General features: G+C 33.2%; 1 protein-coding gene across 1 annotated transcript in view; it reads left to right on the top strand.

Moving 5' to 3' along the window:
- Positions 1 to 26135, top strand: part of LOC130902726 (sodium-dependent transporter bedraggled) — an 80160-nt gene that overhangs the window by 29027 nt on the left and 24998 nt on the right. The window contains exons 2-4 of the mRNA XM_057814990.1: positions 12742 to 13340; positions 15287 to 15531; positions 16220 to 16837. Of these exons, the coding sequence (XP_057670973.1) occupies positions 12771 to 13340; positions 15287 to 15531; positions 16220 to 16837 (1433 nt within the window). The 5' untranslated portion in view covers positions 12742 to 12770. The remainder of the gene's footprint in view (positions 1 to 12741; positions 13341 to 15286; positions 15532 to 16219; positions 16838 to 26135) is intronic.

Raw genomic sequence — 26135 nt, 5'->3', positions numbered from 1 at the left:
CTACCATTTATTGCGTTGTAAAAGTGGGTAATGTTTTAAATCATACACGAAAAGGCAAGACAGCAACATTATTTTGAAATTGGTTCTACCAAACATTCCGCTAAATTCAGTCATTGTTATTGATAACACATCTTATCATTCCCGAATATTAAAAAAATTTCAATTGTGGAATCTAACGAATTGTCAAAGTCATATGAAATTAATTTTAAAATGGTCGTCGCGCCGTGGGGTAAACAAATGCTTTCGTCATAAGCTTAAGTGTACAAATTATTTGTTTTCTTATATTATTTTTTGCTTTTTAAACCTTATTATTTTCAGTTTTATTAACCTTTTCAACCTTCTCAAAGAGTTACTAATTGAAGATGTGCGAAATTTTCTCATGGAGAGTAGTATTCTTGGTTTTTCATAACAAAAACATTGTTCCTAAACTCCAAAACACAGCAATTTGTTGCAAATTCAGCTTGCTAGTATTTGAAAGATCTGAAGTTTTTAAATGCTTTTATTTGTGTCTGTGTGTAGAAAGTAGTTGTTAATACCAAGTATGCAACAATGTCCAAATTGGAAACTGGTGGAAAATGAGCACGATTCTGACTTTTCTCATCTAATGAAAAGGGGTCAATTCTACTTAAAGCTATCAGTTAAAAAGTTCTCACTCTGGTTTAATGAATTTAATATCTAAACTTGAATGCAACAGTGAAAATTAATGTTTTCAGCTGTAGTAATTTCACTGAAATAGATCTACAGACCTACTTGTAACCATATATGCAACTTGGAACACATTTTTTCTGAATTTATTAAGTATATGCAGAGTAGAGAAGAAATGTATGAGAATCTAATAAAAATCTCACTGAAATTAAATTAGGGGACTTTAACAAAAAAAATATCTAAAAAGTTAACTACTCTACACACCATAAAATAAAGAAAACAGTAGAAAATAAGTCACACTATCGAAACAAAGCTAACATAAGGGCACATAAGAGAAAATAGGTCGTTTACCCCACGGCCGCCATTTTGACGTAGATCAGCTGTTTTCTTTGATTCCCAAGACTAGTTTTGAAAAGATGAAATATTAACTGTCATGAAAATAAATTACAAAAAGGTTTGTTCTTGGTAGCTGCACTGGAACTATACTGAACTGGAACGGTGCAGGTCAGTTCATGAGTGTACAGAATTAATTCGATCGGATACAAAGAACGATTTAGTGCATAGTAGTGCAGAGATCAATGAAGCATTTTTTGTTTGTTGTATTTGAGGTTATAGTGCCACCGTTTCCAGATTACTCTAGACCCAGTGCAAGCAGTACAGTGAACTGGGTGAACTAGTTCTCTTGCACTGTTATTAAGAACAGCGACACTAGCACTGGTTCTGCTACAAAGAACGCTTTAGTGTACACACAAACCTTAACATTCCTAAGAAGATTCCTGCGAAAAAAAGGTTGCTTCAAATTATAAAAAGTTGTAATTTTTGCTTTTCAATGTACGCTCTCAAAAGTTCTGCTCGTGTGTCATTTTAATAAAGCGTATTATTATTTTTTCCTTGACGTGAATTATTATTTTGTTATTACCGCTGTTAATTTTATGTTCTCATGGCAAATCAGTTATTTTTTTTCTGTAAATTTTTCGTTTTAAAAACGCCAATGGAATTCTGACAAAAAATTACTAACAACATAAGGTAGAAAATCAAGTTTTATGTTAATTTTTGAAAAATAAAACGATAATCGATACTGACAAGGCCAAAAATCCTATATAACGAGGTTATTGCACATAAATATTACAAAGACCATCGACATCTTTATATTTTTTTTCTAATTGAAAATTTGCGTTTATTGGAGGTATTTATGTTCATTAAAGCAAAAATATACAGGGCGTTTCATGAGTAAGCAATATAATCTAGAGAAATTGTAGACCGTTAACAGATGTTTGAAATATCTAAATAAAAATGTTTGCCTTGTCACCTTTTAGTTTGTGGGATATACAAAAAATACAGAAAACCCCAAAAAAGCATCCTACGACTAGAGTCAACTTATAAGAGGACACTCCCTGACACGAAACGCTATACTTTATAAGTGCCAAATTATACATCGGGGACAGCTATAGAGAAGGCGAAAGACCACTCGGATTATGTCTTTTTTTTGCCGCAGTAGGTTGGAAAGGGGTTTCCGAGACAACCAAACACACCGAATTGCCGATACGAAAAAAGTGTATAGCCACCGAAACTAACTACATACTACCTCCTGAAATCTATACAACTAGGAGGAGTTAGGAGACTAAGCGTTTAATCGCGACGCGAAACACGATGATCCATCCGTGGACTTGGATGGATTATAAAATTATAGTTCTTCCAATATAAATTGCAGAAGACAGTTATGCGAAGAACAATCAATATTTCATAAATACGCAAGGCACTCATACCAAATTAAGAAATGAAAAATATTCGGTAAACATCTAACAAACCGTCAGTCCAAGTGGACTCATCATCTCCACTATTTACATATGAAAACATCGAATCGTAAACATAAATGCATTTTTATTGGTCGAAGCTATCGGAAGGCGTATGTACACAATTTCTTTAATATATTTCTGCCCGACATTCTACGATAAGCAGTGGGGTAGTTTGGTGGGATTCATGTAATTCATCAATTTCTCTAAATAAATAGAAAGATGGGGTTCTTTAGACCATAGGCGAATAAAAACAATGAAATTGCACAGTTTAGTGAGAATAAAGACAGATATGAGTTTAATAATCAAGATTTAGATATATAAACACAGCAAGTTATTTTAAATATATTCGAATGTTTGAAAAAAGAAAATATTCGCTGAATTTATTAGAGTGAATAAATTTTCCATTTATCGAGTAGTCACGAATCAGTTGACAAAGCTACTAAGGATAGTTTATATAAGATAACCGATGGACAAAAAGAAAACAGAACAGACAGACGAAATCCAGGAAGACCCCCTACGAGATGGACTGACGATATTAAAAGAATACGGACAAATTGGGTAGCAACCACTCAGAACAGAGAAAACTAGAAGCGTTTGGAGGAGGCCTATGTCCAGCAGTGGACGAGATAAGGCTGAATGATGATGATGATGATGATGATAGGAGAACAGAGTTGCCAGTAATACAGCAAAAGGTAGCAAATTATCCAGAATACAATTATACCAGTTTAGAAACATTGCATCAAGTTTTGTCAGCATTGTCAGAATCGTCAAAGATGGTTCGATGGCGACAGTTCATGTATGGTATCCTGTTTAAACCAAACTCCCTTACAAGTAGGTACAAGTAGGACTACAATTAAGTGAATAACGGTGTATAATGCCGTCCAATTTATAATGATTCTATTGCCTTTTAACGATAACTTTCTCGCTTAAGATACAAATATTTTTAAAAGTATTTATAAAAATAATAAATTTATAAAATGAGGTATCTACGCCTATGGTAGATGAAACAAAATTATCGGCGAGTTTTTTATATTCTGCAATTGATATTGGAAGAACTATACAAATATACATAGACCAGGACTAATTTATGGTGTGTGAAGTTGGACGAAAACAAATCTGCATATGTTAACTTTACGAACAAACGAAACCAAAATATCCAAGTAACAATAAACAACGCTTAAATTCCTTATACTAACAATGAAAAGTTGTTTAGATTGACACATTTAAAAAAACTTGGTATAAAATATAAAAGAAGAAACTCCAAATTGTCTGTACCCAACAAACTACTTCTCCACAAACAGATATTGAAACCCATATGGTATACTGCATTGAGGTTGTGCCTGTCTATCATTCAAGTTATACATTTACTAAATAAAGTGTAGTAAGTAATTCACTGTTGACCCGGAATAATAATGGAATGTAGAAATATAATTGGTTCTATTCTAATTCTCAGCTTACCCTTTATATTCATGAAAATATATCTACCATACATCTAATTCACAACACACCCGGTATATCCATATATATTTTACAACTCATCCTATATATTTATGGTATAATGATTGAAGCAAGCCATCTACTACCAAAATTTATCGACTATACACCTAAAGGCCCCCATACACTACGGGTAAACACGACAATCTTAATCGAACAGGTAAAATTGTATGTGCAAAATTGCCGCTTTTAAACACACACACACTGTCGAAAAAGAACGTCTGCAGTTGTGTGTTTCACGATGAACCGCAAGGACATAATTGCAGTGGCGTTGGTTTTGCTTTAAAAAAGAAATTACGTAGAAAACGTTCGAAAAACGAATTTTCCCATGTGAATCTAGTAAAAGAGATCAAACTGGAAAAAAGTGACTGTTGTAATTATTTAAGAATGGATAAAGACACTTATTTAGAAATCTCAAGTCATGTCGGAGATGAAGAACGTCGGTTAACATCGTCTTGATTGGTCCATACACTTGCAATTTTGTACGCGCAATTTTAAATGTTCGGTTAAGGTGTTTACCCGTAGTGTATGGGGGCCTTAAGTCATGAAAATCATCCTGCTTAGTCACAACTAACCCTGTATATTTGTGATATATTAACCAAAGCAAATACTATATAATTAAACATAAAATCTGTCTTAAAATTCACAATTCACTTTGTATTTCTATACTGTATAAGCAAGTCATGAAATATAAAAGTGTATTTTCAAAATTTTTAAATGACAAATATGAAAATTATTATAAGAAGTTGAATGCGTATCATTCTTTAATAAATATTTTGTGACTAACTTGAATAGCCTTTCGATGATTTCAACACACATTATGGGCTAGTGGTCTACATAACGATATGGAATGTACCAGGAAGTGTATAAATATAGGACCGGTAGCGAGTGTGATGGTGGATAACGCAATGCATAGATAAATTTATAGTTAGCTAGGACGTAATTAACCACATGGAAAAATCCGTTTTTAGCACAAGAAAATCGATTAACACATGAATGCGTATCTAATATAAAAAGTAGGCTAGATTTCGTATTAAAAGAATTTAATTTTCATCGAAAGGAAAATAGGTTTACAGGTTATAATAACCATCACAACAAAGCTTGAAAACTAACCGACAGATGGGATGAAAAATTTTTTATTTTATTATAAGATTTGTTCCGGCAGTATGATTTGATCATATTTCGATTTTTGGTGCAGTACGCTTTACTTGACTATAATTTATTACTATGACGCACCCAATAATTGCTACTAGTTGAATAACTTAATTTACGACATTGTAAAAACTATTTATTAACATAAAATATAAATAAATAAAGTGGTTTCAATAATCTGACTATATCTGACTATATAATAGAGTCACATCAGTACTAAAATAAGAGTAAGTAATTTGATACGTTAAAGGAACTTCAAGTGTCTAAGGGACATATGGAATCGCTTAAATAAGACGTTGGTTACCATCAGTGTACAATAAATCGTAACGAATACACTAGAGGGTGTAGGTAGATTTATGATTCTTCACACTCAAATTAATATAAGATATTAGGCAATCCGAGATAATACGATAATGGAGTATAGAATAAGAGACGTATTGTATAACTTACTATAAGGTTAACTGACCTTAAATGTTCCCATTAGGAGTGGCGAGACATTTTGCTGGAACACTACATTTAATACAGATATGGAAAAGTAGAACATCATTTTTTGTTTCATATAGTTTCACTGAACCATTCACTTTGATCTCCACTATCGAATAAGTACTCTATCTCCATCTTAAAAATATTTCATAATCATAATTTATTCGAAATATTTTTGGTCAACTCGAACTACTACTGAACAAGTTCAATTTGTTGCTAAGAGTTTTTCTTCATTACTTGAACTTAATATTGTTGAAACGCTATGGTCATATCGCGCATGATTAAGTAGTTATAGACCCGTGTTTCCCAACGTCCTACAGGGGGAAATTTGATTGTATAGGGGTGCAATTCGAAATGGAGTTTAACCCTTTTGTTTTGGGCTATTTAAATGCGATGCTAGGTTTCGGTGCCCAATTGAAAGAAAAAAGCAAATTCTTAAACAATTGCGGCCAATAAATTCGTTTGACGTGACTAAAATATCAACTGGGTTTTTGGCGTCGTAGTTAAACCCCTTTTGGCAGACGGCAGGCTCCGCGTGGATCCTTCAAAATTCGCATCCGAACAAAAAGGTAAGCTGGGACGAATCGTATCGTTAGTCCAAGATCACTGTCAAACGTCACGGGTCAACTGACCGACATCGAGCATTTTCTTCATAGTTACGTGTAAATTTAGTTTTAGATTTCATGGTCAATTTAGTCTTTTTTTAATTAATGTTATCATTTTTACGGAGTTGAAGGGGTAAAGGAAGACTCTGCTTTAGATTTTAATCTTTATTAAAAATATTTCGAATTTGAATTTCACATTTTCATTAAATGTTTTAAAAATCTACTCTCTGTGTTTCATTAACAATTTCCTATGGATTTTTTTCGAAAAACTATCATTCAAGTTTCTTAATTGACCAATTCAATTCTTTAATACAAAAGTTATGTATATGTTACATAGGGATCGTAAAAATTTGAGTGGGCATGGCACAAAAAAGGTTGAGAAACACTGTTATAGACACTCTGCTCGAACAAACGTATTCAATACAGTTGCCTTCGACTATATCGATATTTGAACACGATATTAGTCTCAAAATAACCTTTAGTTTCGGCAATAAACTCATTAGTGCAAAATTTTTGTCCAGAGAGCAGCCTCTTGAGGTATCAGAACACGAAAAAAGGCACAGTAACAATTTTGCCCTCGTTTTCATTGATTTGTGACATAGTGCATTGCATGTCTTCTTCAAATGGGGTAGACAAAATAGTCACCTTTTACAGTTTTTCCCTTATTAAGACAGTCAATAAATTTTATAGCACGCACATCCCAAAATACAATTGACATAATCATGTCAACCGACTTTTGCTTCTTTTCTACGCTTTGGAGTTGGTTCACCACGTGTAGTTCACTCGGCTCACTGTCGATGAGACTATAGTGAGAAATGATAAAGCCATATCACAAATTACGATTTAACAGCCCCAAAAATTGCTCAAAATCATTGATTAGTTGTTGTTTTTTGTCAATTGTAAAGTCGCGCGACACCCACTTTGAACAAAGCTTCCACGTACCCGAATGTTCAATCACCATATTCCCAACACGTCCCTTTCTTATCTTTAGAACTGGATTTTTTTGATGTTTTCGACGGTGACAGCCTCTTAAAGTTAGCAAACCAATTGTCAACGGTTAATTTTCCTAGAAAACAGTCCGAATAATGTGGATCAAGCCAAAGTTTGCTAAAAAAGCGATGCTTCTGAAAAGTTTGGTGTATTATGATCCAAATAAATTTCTCTAATTTCTCTATATTTGTAAGTAGTTGACTGACATTTAATCCAGATTACTTCGAATACACCCTGTATAAAGCGATAAATTTGTTCTTAACTATGAGTGTTTCCCATCAAGAACGGCATCAAGTTATTTTGTAAACTATATTTTTTTGTAAGTCTAGACAAAACCACTCAAGTTATGAGTATTTAAAAGGATCTATCTGTAACAGATTTAACTATAGTTAATTTCGATATGGATTGGCCCTAAGCGGATTGCAATTAAATTTTCAAAAAGACTTATTATAATTAGAAAATAATCTTATTTGAATATGAAATTGAAAGGCTGAAAAGGTATTATTAAATATGGTTTATATTAGATATACACAGTGTTACTATAAAAATTTTTCCCTGTAATGAAACGGAATTTATCTCATTGATTCACATAATTCATTTGATTTGTGTACTAATTTTGTGTCAGCTATATTCTATATAAACAACATCTTTACTTGTTGAAATAGAAAATACAAAATAGTTCTATTGATAAGATTAAATACTATAAGAAAGAATATGTTCTAAGATAGTCGAAATAATTTCAAGATTTCAATTGCTCACATAGACGTAACAAGGGAAACATTACATAGCAGAATTGTTGTTGTTACCAATTGCTACTGGAACGAGGACAAGTAAATAATAACAATATATATTTTGTTTGACAAAAACGGGTGTTCCTATCAATATAGAGACTACTGATTACCTCTCCTAGAAAAAACAAAAAATATTAAGAAGTTATCCAGAAGGTATCACAAGCTTCATCCCTCCTAGAAACATTTAATTGTCTTCTGGATAATTGGTTGTATGAGAGTAAGGCAAACGAACTATATGGTTCATATATTTCTACAATCCATGTATAAAACAATAAAACGTATTCAGTGTTTTTGTTTCGATAAGAACAATGTACATTCAAATGCAATACTTCCCAAGCAATCAACCTGTTCATGTTCATCATGAAAACTTACAGAAACTAAGTCAATTTAAACAATGGGAGACGAATAAATGAAACCATGAAACACGAAAGTAATAATATCGAAACCAGGTCAATAGTACGTTGCCATTATTGTCATTATTTTGAAATTCACATAAGTAAATTGAGTATTTATACATTTTTAAAAAAGGATAATAATTTAAAAATAATTAAAGTTCATTATCATGAAATTAATACCCTCCAGTGGGTTCTGGGATACATTGGAGTGGAGGGAAATGAAATAGCAGTAGCAAACTTGCTATAGTAGAGGGCGGATAAACACTTTGTAGAACCTGAACCCCATTCACTATCTTAAAAATGGAAAAACTATAAACAGCGTCTATTTCGTACCGTTGTTGGAGCGTTTGGGCTTTAAAAAGATCCTCGCTGGACAGAAATTTTGCGCACATAGAGTTAATTGTCGAATTTGAGAATCTGAACCCTTGTGTTAGATTGGCTACAGGCCAATAGAGAATAAGATAACTCCTACAGTAGAGTAACGACTGATGGAATTGTATCAGACAAATTTAGGGTTGAAGAAGGATTGAAACAAGGAGATCCAATATCGACAGTGGCTTTGAATCTGGTGCTGGAAAAAAATTTACGAGTTAGTAATATACAAATAACAGGGCTCATTTATGCAAACGAGTTAGCTTAAATAAATAGAACAAAAAAATAAATGGAAAGAGCATTCTGTAAATTAGAAGAGACTGTAAAAATTATGGATTAAGAAAGAGAAAACGAAGTATACGGTGCTAAGACAAAATGTGATTGGTAGAAATGAATACATAGAGATTAAAGCGGAAAAAAAATATAAGGTAGAAAGCATTTGTAAATTTGAATACCTGGAAGAAACACTGTCAAATAAAAATGAAGAGCGGACTGAAATAAATGATAAAATAGCCAAAGAAAGTAAAGCAGTGAGTTCATACATTAAATTCATAAAATCAAAGGAGTTATATAGACTGTTATAGGAGGAGTTATATACAATGAAGAGAAAAAAAACTGGCTATATGAGAAAGGAATGTGTTGAGGAAAACTTTTGGGGAAATTGGGGAAGTTAAAGACCACGGAGAAGAAGAATAAACCAAGAATTTGTATAAATAACTATCAATAACAAGAAACATAAAATCCCAAAGAGTAAGATGGTTGGGGCATACTAAAAAGATGCCAGGAAATAGATTTGTAAAAAAAATCATTGAAGAAGGGAATGGTGGTATAAGGAGAAGAGAAGATCAAAGAAAAAATGGTTTGATGCAGTTTTGAAGGGTATTAGAGAGGTAGAACTGAATTGTAGCGTGAGCTCGTGAGCTTTAGAGGCCTGTAGTACTGATTTATATATTGCGTACCGTTGGTTGTTGGAACGTTGGAACTTTCAAAAGGATTCCCGCTGGACAGAAATTATGTGTTAAGTTAATTGTCGAGGGGTATTTTGAGGCTTATGTTTGAAATTGAAATTGAAAAATTGTCTGAACGCTTTAGTCGTTGTACCGCCCTAAAAGGCAACTATATTGAATAATTAAATAAATTCTATAAAAAACAAAGAAATTATTTTCATTGAGTCTAGTTATTCTCGCCAATTGTGTAAGTGACTTATTAATAATCTGTATAATATATATTATCAGTTAGTTATTAATAATTTCATAACCAATCATGATTAATTAATGAATTGTATAACTACACGTTAACACTTCGACCCAAAAAGATTGTAGTGCAATACAGGCACCCGTAGCTAAATAATAAATATTTGAAATATGTTGATAAAGAACGTTTTATTACTTTCTTTATTCAGAATATATAACCGTCAAGGTAATTTGTTTTAAGTAATGTTGGTATGAAAATGAAACTATTCAGCTTTTTGTTGGTAAAAATGTTCTAAAACAAAATGACTTGTAGTGGAACTTTGGTTAACCAGTTTGATCAAGACAGATATAGCTTCCAGTTTTTCCTACTCTATTTGATATTATCTTTGATCCTTCTGATATTGCTACCACCTATCGTCCCATATTTGTACCATCGTCATTCCAGACACCACGTCCAAATGACATAGATCTAGCGAAAAAATATCAAATTGTGTTGTTTTTTTCAAAAATATACAGACATCGACGAGGAGCACATATATTTCATTCGAAATAGCACATGGTTAAAGTTATTTATTTTTTGTCTTGCACATTTCAATTCTATTTGTTCTGGAAACAAATCTTAGGCATTTACGCAAATACCATAATTATTTCTTCACAAAAACGATGCGCTAATGTGGTTTTAACATAAAGTATTATTAATAGCGTCCAAAACTTAAAATTATACTCAGTTTTACTGTCAAGAAGAAGTTTTTCGGAGAGGTTATCTTTTTCTCATTTTCTGACGTCCATGAGACTCACACTCATTTAAATCTTATTTGGGAATAGGTTTTTGATTAAACAATTTCCAGTTATATGCCTTTGTTCATTTCTAACGATTTCTTTGCCTACTCAGAATCTAGCTGTATATAATGGTTGATCTTTAATGTTACTGGAGCGTTGAGAATGTCTATAACGACTTCGAACAATTCATTGTTGCCTCTTAAACCTTTCCACCTTACTATGATTAATTCGATAATTTCCATTTATAAGTCTTCTTTGATTTCATGCATTTCTCTTATTCTGGATCCAGCTGCATGTGATTGATAATCTTTTAGTGACCGCTGATGCTACTTGGTACGCTGAGATTTTCTATAGTGACTTCCACTAATTCCTCTTTGCCTCATAATATGGTTGAATCAATAATTTCGAGTTGTATACCTTCTTTAATTTGAAGGGATTTTTTCCTTACTCTAATTTCAGCTGCATGTGATGTAAAGTCTTGTAGTGGCCGCTGATATTACTGGTACGTTGAGAATCCCTATAGGGACTTCCTACAATTAATTTTTACCTCCTATACTTCTCCACCTTACTATGGTTGATTCAATAATTTCCAGTTGTATATCTTCTTTGGTTTGAAGGGATTTTTTTACTCTAGTTCCAGCTGCAAGCGATGGAAAGTCGGCGGCCGCTGATATTACTACTATACAATCTACAACAATTAATTTTTGCCTTCTAAGCCTGTTCACCTTACAGTACAGTTGTATGCCTTCTTTGATTTCCTGCAATTTGTTTTCATATTATGGATCCAACTGCATTAACTGCATTTGATGGATGATCTTTCAGTGGCTGCTGATGCTACTGCTACGCTGAGAATTTCTATAGCGATTTCCACTAATTCATCTTTGCCTCTTAAACATATCCACAATAATATGGTGGATTCAATAATTCCCAGTTGTATGATTTCAAGGGATTTATTTGCTTCGCTTGAAATTTCAATAGTGACTTCCAGCAATTTCAAAGAAATGAATATTTTTATTTACCCTTATTTACCTACTAGTTTTTTATTCGATCCACATCTTTGAATGGAAGTGATTCCGTATTGACGATCTTTCGTGAATATCTTGAAATTTTTTCGTTGGTTTCTGATAATACCAGTGAATTCATCTTCCAAATAGACGGTATTATTATCATTTATGGAGGTATATAATTAAGGCAAATGGTTGAAATGAATTAATTACAAAGGTCCTGACACTGGAAGTCAAGACGCAGTCTGCACTAATCAACTTAATAAGAGATAAATTTGACTCTCCCATTATAGTGTTGAAGTTTTACGTGTTTGGTGTTATCAAGTGATTTCTCTTATATCATAGAAAGTGGCTATAGAGTGTATTGAAATTTCTGCAGGTAGTAGTTAATTAAAATATAATTTGTCTGCATTTGATTTGCGATCTCAATCATTAACCATGTTGTATTTGTCGTCGACATACTTTCAGCTGATGACGGCTCTGGTGATTTCAAATGAACATGCAATAAAATCTGGTATGCGTGGAACTTCCGACAATTTCTAAGCCGTCTTACCAAAATATTTTTGAACTGAACATTAACGTTGACAAAATAAAAAAAATAGACGATAAACTGTCAATAATACACATAAATTCATCTGATATCAGCTATCAATTTTACGATTTAGCAAACTTTAGTATTTTACACAACCGACAATAAATTAAAGAATTATAGTCACATTAATAATAATTGAAGACGATACCTCAATGGGGTCGAAGTGGAATATATAAAACTGACAGAGAGATTAAACACAGACAAATTTATAGCAACGATAACTTAATGAGGTTAAAGTTCATAATAATAAATAAGTAATTGATGATGATGCGTCGCTGTGAAGAGGGTTGTTTTGGATCACTTAACTATAGCAAGAGTCAAGACATATGTCTAGTTTTTACTAAATAATGCTCAAAAAAAAATTCATAGATCAAATTTTATATACGAAGTAGATATATTTTTTCATCATTTTTTGTGTTTCATATGATAACGTTTCGATTTTTTTTCAGGTCATGACATAAAATCAAACAATGCGACCATGTCTACAGAAACAAATACTCACGAAACAGACCTGATTGATTTAAACGTCGGTTCTCCGATTCTCCCGAGGGCTTCTTCAATATCTACATCAGAAGCATGGTCAGAAGAATCCGACAATCTTTTAGATACCGAATTACCCGTGCTAGAAGAAAAACTACAAACAGCAAGTCAATTATCCACTCCGAAAATAATCTCGAGACGACCTAGTATAGACATCGAAGACATTCTCGTAGATATAGACGATACGTACGATATAATTAACGGTTTAGAAGATAATGAAGAATTTTTAAGAATATGTGACAACATAGAAGCATTAAACGCATTGAAGAATCTCGACGATGTTCTCGATGAAGAAGACAATAACAGCGAGGTTAGCTCCGTACAAGTTCAACAAGATATCGAAGATTGTTTGGAAGATTTAGATAATTACCTAAAGACCTTGGAGGACAGTTCAAGTGAAGATGAATGCTATTCGTCCAATTGCACCGAAGACCAACCGAGCGTTGAAAGTTCGATAACCACAGACGACATTGGGAATGAAATTGTAGCTGAAAATGAAGAAAGTAAGGTAAGTTTAATACCAGGGTGATTTTAAATATTCTTTTTTTATAATTTGGAAGAATGATGAATTTGATATTAATTAAATAAAAATATAATAAAAGTTTTGAATTTAGAAGCTACACAAATTATGTTGGAATGTTAATAGCAAATCGCCTGTGTCTTGAACATGATGCAATTTGGTTTCAATAGAACCAAATACAAATTCTTCTTTTACAAGTAGAATAGATACCTGTTCCAAATAATTCTCACTAGCCTTAAGCTATCATTAATAGATGGCATGAAGATACCATTTAGATATGTGTTATTACCCAGAAGATTTTGCTTTAATTTATTTAAGCAAAGAATTTATTTTCATTTAAGGCTTTTGCTTTAAGATTTAGTTTTCCAGAAAACATATATGGTTACAAAAAAGGCTCAACTTACGACTGATAATGTCCTTGAACTTGTACCAAGTTCACCACTATCAATACCGATCTTGGAAACATTCTGGAGTGGGGTGGGAGCAATCTGATTGAGTTTATTGCAGCAAAGACCCAGGCTGCTGTTTTTTAAAAGAAGTCTCCGAAATTGGTCCTGCCTGTACATAAAATATCAACGCAGATTCATCTGTTGAGTGTTGAGGTTGGGAGCACTTGTATGTCGTGGCCAAATCAGCCAGGGCAGTTTCACAAAAACTTGGAGCCCTCTTTAAGATCAAAATATATACTATATACAATAGCTTCTAATCCTTTACAAGATTCCAGAGGATGTTTGATTTAATAGAGAAGAGAATAATTCAACTTATAGTCGATCCATAGTTGACCAAGAACTTCGACAGCTTAGAGCATAGACTTGACACTGTTTTGCCCATACTTCTACTGCAGATCTGTCCAACATAATACCACCTAGAGCAGTATTTGCACGACCTATTTGACAAGCAGACGAGGCTCATGAACGTACCTACAAGTCTGTGGAATCAGCTACCAAGGCACGTCTTTCCCGAGCACAACAACCTACAGAAGTTCAAGATCAATATTCACAGGCATCTCCACATGGCCTTGCTTTTTACACGAAAATATGGTCATTTTTTGTTTACGAAAATTCAACTAATAAGTTCGCGGGAATAAATGTTTTTACTAGCCCCCTCTGTAAGTTAAACTTTGCAAACGGTGACATATAACTTACGGCTACCGTCTAAAATTATTTCCAGCCATACGGGATGTTCCATAGTTAAACAAATCAAAAATACGATTTTTTCTATAGAACGCTATATGTTTGTTGGTCTAATCTTTCTTGGTTTAACTGCAGATAGTCCTAATTCAAAGTTTCATAACTTCGGAAGTAGTCAGTAGAGTACTACGCACGATATTTTTCACGCGTCCCATGAAAATAAATCCATCAAAGTCAGGTCTTGAGATCTTTCCATCCATCTGTGTGGAAATCTTCTATTAAGATAACTTCAGCCACATTTTTGTTCTGATATTTGAAGCAACATGCTTCACGAAGAAGAAAAAGTCCTAGAAACATTGGCTTGACTTATACCTGTATGTCTGGTACTTCTTCTGGTGCTTGAGTTCTACTACTACTACTCTCGATAATTCATTGTCTTCATCGATCGCAACTGTCGCAATAGTTTTTTCTGCTTCGAATAAGCAACACTAGTTGTACCTTAAAATCATTGCCAGCACCTTGTCGTTTCAAAAATTAGTTTTTGTAAACGATCTCTTCAAGATATTTTTCTACATATATATAAAAAGGATGCTTTCACATCATTTGTCTATGCCATGTCAATTCTTTCTTGAATATTGTTTCATCTTTTATAAAGGTAATTTAGGTGTAATCGTTAGAGTAAAAAATAGAGAGCTAAAAGTATTTAGCTCAAATGAACAATCTTACATAAACGTTTGGTACACCTCTATTAAAAATTGACACCAGTCGACTTAATAGAGCATTACTAATTACTAAATAATTTAGGATGAAGATTTGCGGCGCAAACTACGTCAAATGGAGGAAAACTACAGGAAGTACTTGGCTTCCGGGTCTGTTAATAACGCGTACGTCAATACAGAACTGAATGAACGGGAACGTAGACCTTCATCAGCCTGCGAGACAGTCAGTGAACCGAAAAATAGGAACCATCCGGCTAGAAATACCGTAGCCGTGGTCAGGAGGAAACGATCGTCATTACCAGATGCAATGGTTGGTGGTATACAGTCCAGGTGAGAAAGTGCTTTAATAAAAATAAATGTATAATTGCGAAATTTTTATAAAGACCGGAGTACAGCTTTTTCTAAATCACTACCAATGCTCACAATAAATTTACATAGCAAAACATTCATATGAGGTTACCAACTATATTATTGATGTAATTTATGAGGTCAAATAAAAAGCTATTGAGGGATCATCCAAATTTCGATTTTTTTAATAATTAGCCAACACAGGCAAGATCTGGTACATCGTAGCTTTGATAGTATACCTATGTAAGAGCCACCATAATTTACAGATCTTCACACTTATCTGTTTATTATCACATGTATGAGAAAACAGTAAAAACTATATTTTCTTATAAAGTCTATATTGAAATTAAATTCCTCTGTATCACATATAAGCGGAGTAGAAATAAACACTTCTTGAAGTGAAAGAACAAACCTAGTGCGTTGTTATGAAAAATTTCTCTGGCATTAATTTAGTAAGTCTCAAATTTTCTCGGTGAATGAATCCAATTATTGTATCTACTTTCTTTTGGCCCGCTCACAAAATTAAATTTGCTTACTTTTTACAGTTTCTTTGTGTACTAACTCAGATATTTATATTATAAACCGGAGTTTTCTGTTCGATGCTCTCAAAAGCAAAATTCCTAATAATACTATTTATTTGAATCATTCAAGGTGTTTCATTCACTTCCAGGTGTTTCCCGGGAAGCCGGAAACCGTACCCAGCTGGTGAATCCGACGAAGAAATTGACTGGAGTTGGGTACAGGACGTAGCACGCGATATCACCCTAGAGAGGCGCGCACACGCAGCCGGAAACTGCTGTACCGGAACTGTTGTCTTGGAGACGCCTCGTATAACCGTCGCCCCCTGCAGTTCGTCAGCACCTGTGATGGACGAAGAACCCAAAGAAGACGTCAACAAAAGCACGTGGTTGCGTAGCTCCATGCGCAGATTGCGACATTTACCACTACCGAACGGCGACGCTACGTCGGGAGGGGAAGTTCCATCGAGTGGGGAACCTCAAGTGGTAACGTCGGTACGACCCGTCAGTGCGCCGTCGCGGATCGCAGATAGCGCCGTGCGGAATTCTTCGCGAGCTTCGAGATCTAGATCGCGTGCTAGTGCTGTGTCTAATGAACCTAGTGGTAGGGCACGAAGTAGTTCTGCGTCTTCTAGGTCTCCCAGACTTAGAAGTTTATCTTTTAGCGAAACTAGTATTTCTTCGACTGTGGATTCGACTACTCCGAGCACCCCTATTACGACTACACAAACTACTCAAGAACCTGATACTCAAAACACTAGTCCTACAAGGTGAGTCAAATTAAAAATATTTAAAACGAAAATATTATACTTATCATACAGCCAAAGTCTGCCGTACGAGGTGTAGTAAGAAAATATGGTGAATAAATTTATATAGCAGCAATTACTTGTGCTGTATCCATTTCAAATAGTACGCCTCATACTAGTGAGAAGTTTTAACCAGTTCAGGCTTGTTATTCTTCTATTATAGCCGCCTTACTTAGAGCTTGCATCGACTGTCGTGGTCTTGATTAATGCATTAATTTTAGTTTCGAGTTAAATAAGTGCTGAAGATGCTCGGGATACATTAATTGAATACTGTTTATCTATTTATGACCCATTTACAAATTGTAAGAAATTGGTTAAGACCGAGAAACGGTCTATACAAAAAACAGATGATGGCTGGAGGTGAGAATACTGATAAGTATGCCCCGAGTTCTGGTTCTACCATCAAATTACTGGACGGCATTTTCTCTGTACATGGACACCTCAATATTATTATTTTGGATAATGCACAAAAACTTATCACACTTGGAAACCCAGCCACCAACGAAGCGTCCAAACGATCAAGCAAAAGTTGGTGGCGATTTCTGAAGAAAAACCGTCACTGGCTGAGGAGGCCAGGGAAGTTTTTCCGTTGTGTAGAGCCACCCCTACTGCATCTGAAATTTCTTCAGCCGAATTCTACCTACGAAGGAAAGTACGGACCGAACTGGATGTGTTTCAAGTGCACCTTTATCTCAATAATAAAGAAACTTGGCAATTGGGCGTTGTAACCGTGGTTCGCGCCGGACGTGTGCTGAAACTACACATTAACCAACTTTGTGCGTCCAGGGTGCCAATTTCCAGCGGCTCAACTGAAACACAGACCGATAAAAGAAACGACAGAAGTCCCTTCCTGAGTGTCATGGTTCAGTTTCTGTTTTAGAAAACAACATAATCCGTTTACATAACCAACAATTTTTCCAATCAATTTCCTATTACAAAAGTATACCAGCGACTGTCTCCATCATGACGATACCTAGTTTTACAATTTGCTTTTTATTCCCAAAAAAATGTTCAAATCTGTCCAGATCCACAAGATTAAACATTACGAAATTTCTGGCTTTTAATATTCTACGGCTACTATCACGCGTGGTATTAAATTGAGAATTTGTACTTATTGTCAATTTATTTATTTGTACAAATCAATGAAATTTGAGTATTTAATACAGTTTTTTCAATCTGACAGGTCCATCATCATTTTTAGCTTGAATCTGTGTTATTACGGTCTATATTTGAGAACTTCCTCTTTTAGATACTTACCAATATGATATTTCAAACTGATCTAAAACCGTCAAAAATATTGACACTTTTTAATACTGTCAAAATTGTTTATGGGACGAAGAATGTGGAGGATACGACTTATGCACTGATGTGGAGCCACCATTAGATCCATTCAAAATAATTTAAAACCCATGAAATTCGGTCAGTACCACGTTGAGTGTGAAAAATATTCCACAGAGTCATTTTAAAACCTTCTATAACTTCTTGTAAACCTGCTAATGAATTATCCAATACCTAAACATTCTATTCAATTATATGATAATACGATGTTGTCTTTTTTTAGTAATCATTTCTGACAATGACCCGAATTGTATTTTTTTACAAATTTAGGAAAATCAACCTTGCCTATTAGGTTATTAGTATCATGAGTTGTTTTTAATCTTTAATTATTATAATGTATCCGAATTTCACAATTTTTGTTATGTCGCAAGTATTCACTTATTGAATTAGTGTAGTAGTAGTAGCAACAAGAAATTGTAAAAAAAGAGAAAAGGGTAATTAAATATATAAGAAAGGTTTATATGGCACCTTTCACTGTCATATTTGTTATATCTTCATTTTTCTCAGGAACTACCTAATTTGAATTCATTAGATTTTTAGAATGCATCTAGGTACTTTTATTGGGTAATACATAAAAATCTTGTAATAAAATTAATAAAATCCTTGAGAGACTCACTCGTATTGCACAAAATGAATTTACGGATTCACTGTGGTGTGTTTCCGTTCCACTTTTCATCTTCGTTTTTACCTTTTACACAAGTAACCGAAGCAACCAATGCGTGTAAAAAATCCTTTAATGTAATCTTCCTTTGTTCAATAGCTTTTGTATCTCCAATCGCTTCTTTATATTCGATCGTTAACTATTTTGCAATTAATTTTTAACAACATTTAGAGATTGAAAAAGAAGAATGGTCTATATCAATTTTTCAAAAGATTCACTCTTGGGATGTAATAATATAAAAGCTTTTTGTTATTTTCAGCACTTAGATTAGAAACTCATTAAAATGTATAATCATTTGAAAAACATTTTAAGTCAATTCGTGACTGAATTTATCCCTAATAAGTAATATATACATTGTGTCTACATATGGTGGTGACAAAAGGCCTTATTATTCACTTTTCGAAAAAAAAACGTTATTTTTTATAAAAAGTATTGCATGGACTACAACTTAATTTGCAATCATCAACGAAATTTATCAGTCGTATAAGAGGTTCGAAAATAATCAATATTGTCTATTTACATTAAAATAATATTTTATTTGGGAAATGGAAAAAAATTTAAAGTGAACAGAGTATAAATTCACAGCATTACAAATTGACAAGCCTCGATCATGGGTGTTGCAGGTTTTCCTGTAACCTGACAAACTTGTTCACCAGCCGAATGGCCAACGATAGCTAGTAATATAGCTGCAGTTGCACACGTCCTTACTCATGATAAAAACTGAGTCCATTATCAAATGGTACGACGAGCCTTTTGCTCTCAACATTTCCTTTTTTCGCCCCTCTTGCGGCCGTGGGTGTACTGCACAACATCACTACAATACTGGATAATTTTTGCCTATATAAAGGCCAAACCGGAGATATCCTTCACTATATACGAACAAGTTTCATATCCCATTCACAACCAACCCAGCGAATCTCCCCCCCTCTCTCTGTACCTCTGTCTGTTTCAATAGACAAGCTTCGTAGGATCCAGCATATCTACCAAGAGCGGGACCAAGAAAATATAGTAGATATCATGGAGGGAACCTTCAGATTAATATATAAAGAGCTGAGAACTCATTCCAATATCTAATTTTGACAGTTGCTGACTACACCAGGCATCTAATGCCGAGAAAACAGCGAAGAAAAGAAACAAAGAAAAAAGAACGTTCATCTACAATTCCATTGAACTCATGGATGTAGAAAGGGGAGAAAGTAGAAGGGAAAATTAAAGACATCATCGAAAGAAATGTGGGAGGATGAAGGAATGCATCATTCTTTGAATGTTGCATTTTGAGAGTGGCAGGTTAGGACTAGGTGTATGTGTATGTCTGTGTGAAGACAAGTCTTCGACGTTTTCTGCTTTTTTTATGAAGTCTGGTGTACCTGTTCATTAGTTTCTTTTTACTTGGTCTAGTTGTTTGAAAGCAGCCATTTTCAAAGTATCGTAAACATCCCACCACTTTAATTGCATTCGATAGCCGAGCGGGCTAAAGCGTCAACCTCCGGATTCGCCGGTCGTGGGTTCAAATTTGACATTAAATCAAACTAAACGGTGGAAAATAACTATAGTTTTAAAAAAGCGCTTTAAAAGGACATCAAAATAAAAATAATTTTTAAAATAAGCTTAAAACAATAATGAATGAAAAATACTATTATGATTCCTTGATTACATAGTACTGGTTGAGGTATTTTTCTTACATTATCATCTAAGATATGGCATATTTCAGAAATGAAAACTTTTCATCTGCAGGGATTAGATGTTTTTATCTACAAAAGTTTAAATTAAATAATCATCTTAATACACTGTCAATAACGAATAACTCCGTAGACAGAATATGCCACAGCTCTGAAATTACACATTTTTATGGTTATTATGGAAGTTACAGTATTTTTTTGTAGTGTATTGATTGAAAAAATATTAACCTCTACTCGTACTACATTTTCTCTTTCCACCCATTGACCCATATTTGGCAACTTTTAACTTCATGACAACAATCCACTTCCGTAGAGAAAACAACACAGTATTTATTATATTTATTTCGCAATTTCGTTTCTTTATTTGGTAAACATCTTCGTCGTCTCATCTAAAGGTCTACACAGATATGATTCATTCATACTTGCCGTTATCGAAAACAAACATTTATTTATTAGGTGAAAGTATGGGCTATTTTCTAAGTATTATTTATCGATGTCACTTATTAATTCAATGGAGAAGGTTTTTAATGTAATTAATGAAAATTCAACGACAATCAACTTTGTCTCGTATTTCGAGGTTATATTTTTGACGTCTGCGTGTTATAATTGTTTTGTTTACAGTTTCACTTCGCTGTCGTTTTAATTTGTGGCTTTTTGCTGAGTTTTCATTTTTATTTACTTTTAAGCCCATTTCTAGCTGGAGTTCCGAAAACGGGAACTCACCGATTGGCTTCAAATTTTTACCAGATATTCTATCACTCTGATGGAGAAATTTTACACACACACTTCAAATAGGTATGCCAGACCCTTACGGCAAAAAAAGTGGTTTGAGTGATTTTTTTCTGAAAGCCAATAAAATTTACTGTCGAATACATTAAAAAAATTAATATCCGCGATGACGGTAAAACATTTTTTCATTTTTTTAATAATTTTCTTACATTGTTTCGGTAATAGGAATCTACGCATACCGAGCTTTCAGTGTTACCGACTAATAGTACTTTGAAAGAGAAAACTTCATCAAGTATTTACCTTTGTTTTGAACAAAATAATAGTCAATACTTTATGATCACACCTCGTGCAAGAAATAGCTTGTTTTTGGAATAATGAAATTTAAATTTTGTCATATCAAGGACAGAAAATTGCTTAAAACATATTTTGATATTCATTTGATAAGTGATCTATTAATTCGTTCTCAATGTCATATAAAGATTTAGTTTAAGAAATTTGAGAAATCTAATGAAGTGACTCTATTGAGATGTTTGGAATTGTTTCATTCTTCTTCCTAATAATTTATATAATTTGTATATATGTAGCAACTTCAAATATTCTTGAATAAATAACCGCTCAGATTAAAACTATATATACACCTCCTTTTTTTTTCATAATTAGTCACGTATATAGTGATATTGTTTTAATTTCACAACAAAGTTTCGTGACGTTTTATTTGTTTCAATTTTGTTAAAATGTATTTTTGTTTAAAGTGAAGTGATTGAATGTATACCAAGTTTGTACTGGTATTTTGAAATTTAATACTTACATCGAAATCAATCTGATTTTAATTTCAAAAAACGAAATAAAACTTGTTGTTGGTGTGGTAGAAAGTTAAGGTCATTTTTGTGGTGGTTTTGTGGTAATTATCAAGTTACTGAAGGTTTAAAGAGAAATATCACCTATCAATTAAATTGATACTATTTGTGAGTATACTTTATTAAGGATTAGTTTATGATTTACTGTATATTCAAATTCTTAATCCTCCACTTTACGTTTCTTGAAGAATCAACATAAATTATATGATGTATGTGTGTATGTACGGATTTGGGTCTCGTATACAATGCGTTCTAAAGGATCTATTTTGTTCCCCTTTCCTGCTGAAAAAATAAGAAAATATTAGATTATAGGGCTTATAATCAAAACAATGGGAAAGTAACAGCTTTGATGGTTTGTAGAATGTAGAACAACAGATCGACAAAAAGGATTTGATAAGCTAGTGAAATGGAAAAGATATCTTGGAAAAACACAATTGTCGAAAATTTTAAAGGAAAAATAACATGGAAAAAGCTAGAAATAGAAACAAGCGACAGATATTTGTAAGTTTGTTCTGAATAAAAAGATTCCCTGCTCCAAACTCGACCTTTTTAAAAGAAAGATCTTATTAGCTTCCAACAAGATATAGTGTCTCCAAATTCCATGGTAGATTTTCTAATGGATGGATTGTTTACAAAACAGAGACTCAACGTTTGAAAATTATGAAGAAAAAAATGTCAGCTGTATGTAGATAGTTCCAGATTTTAGAAAATAATCTATGAATTGAATAAATTTAATTTTGTTTTGTTCTCTTAACAAGTAATAAAAACAAAGATCAAACATTTGTATTTTTGAAAAGGTGTAACGACTTGAGAAATAAGGGATCACTTTAATTTGATATTTCAGGAGTTGAGTAATTTAACAGAAAAATAGCCTAAAATTAGTTTCCCTTAAAAATAGTGGTAACCTGGCTTAGTATATTTCTCAATTGTCTATGAAGACCGAATCATATGTGATTTAAATTGTCCTCCTTAAGTAGTAAAATAAAAACTAATCTCATTCTTCTACAATCTAGAATAAACCGTTTTGTTATAATTTGGGGCAAGCTAAACTTGATTCATTTTCAATCAAATCACCCTCGAGTTCTATTTTTAGTACAATTGGTATTTTGTATGATTCAACGCTGATATATAGATCAGGTAGGTAAACATAATAAAAAAAAGGATGTGTAAACTGGCATACACAAAAGCGGATCAATAGCGATAGGATATAACCGTGAAGGTCAAGACATTAAATTTTTCCCCTCTCGTTAAATTACTCGTTATGTTCACTCAAATAAATTACACAGGCCTACAAAAAAAATTTTTTTGGGTGCCTAGTATTTTTGAGCTGATTTTAACTATATTTTTATTGCTGAATTTTTTCTGTATCAGCTCTAGATTTTTAGATAAATTCACTTATCTATCAATGCTTTTTTCTATTTAATACTTTCAAGTATGAGTGTTGTAAAATTTATACAGGGATAGATTCTTGTATATTTTCCTTATTGCCAGTCTTCTTTTGTAACAAATTAAATTTAAAATAATAATATTTATGAAATAACTTATTATTTTACAAAATAATTGTTATTTTAATTCATTTATTACAAAAAGAAGACCAACAATATGAGATCTATAACTGATTAGTTGACAAACTGTTAACAAGTGGGATTTAATCCTACTTATTAGTGCCATACAGTTAGTTCCATAGAAATCCGATAAATGGAGCTGCCCAGTATCTGAAATGACCTTCAAAACTTCAACTGCAGTTGAGAGTTGAGGTCAGTTTGTGAATTTCGGCGGTTCAGACAGATACAAATTTCTCTTTATTAACGAGTTGTTGAAAAGTGAATCTAAAACGTAGATTGTTAATGTGAATTGCTGTATTTGTGTTCTTGAATAGAAATAAAATGAGTTCAAGTAGAAGAAGCTTGCAATGATCCTTTAGTTCCACGAGAGAAAATCATCTTTCCACCACTGCATATCAAGCTGGGTCTAATGAAGCAGTTTGTAAAGGCTCTTGATAAGAATGGATCATGCTTTGCTTATATAGGGAAAAAATGCCTCAGCTGAGTAAATAAAAAATTAAAGCAGGAATATTTGTGACCCACAAATAAGCCTGGGGATTAAAGACCCTGACTTCATAAATTCAATGATTGAAATTGAACAAAAACCCTGGAATTCATTTGCTTCAGTTGTCCAAAATTTTCTGGGTAAACACAAAGCTGAAAATTATGTCAATGAGATGCTGAATAATTTCAGATCACTTGGGTGTGACATGAGCATTAAAGGGCACTATTTACACAGCCACTTAGACCGTTTTCCTGATCATTTAGGCGACATTAGTGAGGAACAAGGTGAAAGATTTCCCCAAGATATAAATTGTATGGAGGATCGCCATCAAGGAAGATGGGTTACTCACATGATGGCAGATTACTGCTGGTCTTTAAAACGGGATTGTTCTAAAATACATTCAAGAATGTCACGCAAAACAAGTTTCCGAAATGTTTAGTGAGTAATTGATTTAAATGATGTTTTCTATTGTATATAATAAATAATATCTGTAATATCTGAGTAATACAATAAAAATTCCTTGCTCAATTTGTTTCTTTAAATCATAGTTTTTCTTTTAAAATAGTGTAATGTCTAATTAACAAAAATGTTGATATCTTAAAAATTCGAGCTGATAGGCAAAACTAATAGCGTATTTGAATTCAGGGCATCAAATTCATAAGAAATCACCTCCAAAATCTTCGGCACCAAAACCACTGTTGACCAGTATTATTAGTTCATTGTTTCTAATTTTCATTATGTTTTAATGAGATGATATTAACAAATTCTCACAAGTTTGATATTCATTTTGTGTTGTATTTATTATTATTATAAGCCAAATTATTTCAATAATTAATATAATACCTATAGGGACCTAATTTAGCTTCAAAAGTTAGTCATTTCTATCTGCTTTGTTTTTCTTAAACAGGCATTTGCTTCATGTGTTATTACTATATTACATTTCAACAATGATGATAATATTATTGATAAACATGCTCAATAATAGATACGAAGTACAGTTTAAACATCAAAGCTGACAGAAGCTCTAACGGTCCCACCTCCCATATTGTTTACATTCTTCACTCTTAATGCAAGACTACACATCAAGGAAGGCATTGTCATAAACGGAAATGTGCAGCTACCCAACGGAGATATCATACAGGCAATGAAAAACGGGGAAAACTACAAATATCTACAATTTTAACAGGCGAGAATTGAATGCAGGCAACTCAGCCCAGGAAATCAACACGTATGCCATGCTTCTTTTGGAATCCGGGAATGGACGAAAATAGATCTATGAAGAATTCAGAGATTAAACTAACCTAACCTCACCAAGACGCCACAATTCTCATTTGATTAAGTATTTTAAAATTTGGAATACACATTAAAAAGAGTACACTTCCTTGCTTTATTAACCACAATCTCACTTCTGTCCACTCGATACTTCCTACCTTATCTATTTCCCGCCTTACTTCCTGTAGCCATTTTTTCTTTGGGCGTCCTCTTCAACTTGTCTCGTTCTATTCCTTCCAGAACCATTCTCACAATTCTCTGCTGTGACCATCTGGCAATGTGTCCTAACCATCTTGCTCTTTGCGATCGAAATATTTGGTTACTTTAGACTTATTGTGTATCATCGTTAGTTCTCTGTTTCAATGTCTTCTACAGATACCTTCTGCCATTTTAACATCGCCATATATTTTCAGACTCTATTGATATATTTGTAATTTGTTTTTAGAAATGGCAATATTTAACTCAAGATACTTATTTATAGAACACATCGTAATATTTTGTAATTTCGTATGGTCCATTTTAGGTAGTTGACTATTAAATTGATTGCTAAATATATTTCTGATCATTTCTGCACATTTACGAGTATTTCGCACCAACTGTTGAAATCAGCGTTTGCTACGGCGACCCACTTTCGATCGAGACTTTGCCATTTTTGAATGAACGCGTGTCTCGAGACA

The sequence above is a fragment of the Diorhabda carinulata genome, chromosome 2, assembly GCF_026250575.1.
Source record: "Diorhabda carinulata isolate Delta chromosome 2, icDioCari1.1, whole genome shotgun sequence".
In the NCBI taxonomy this organism is placed as follows: domain Eukaryota; kingdom Metazoa; phylum Arthropoda; class Insecta; order Coleoptera; family Chrysomelidae; genus Diorhabda; species Diorhabda carinulata.
Note: the sequence above shows the minus strand (reverse complement) of the source record. Positions and strands in the feature narration are given on the sequence as shown.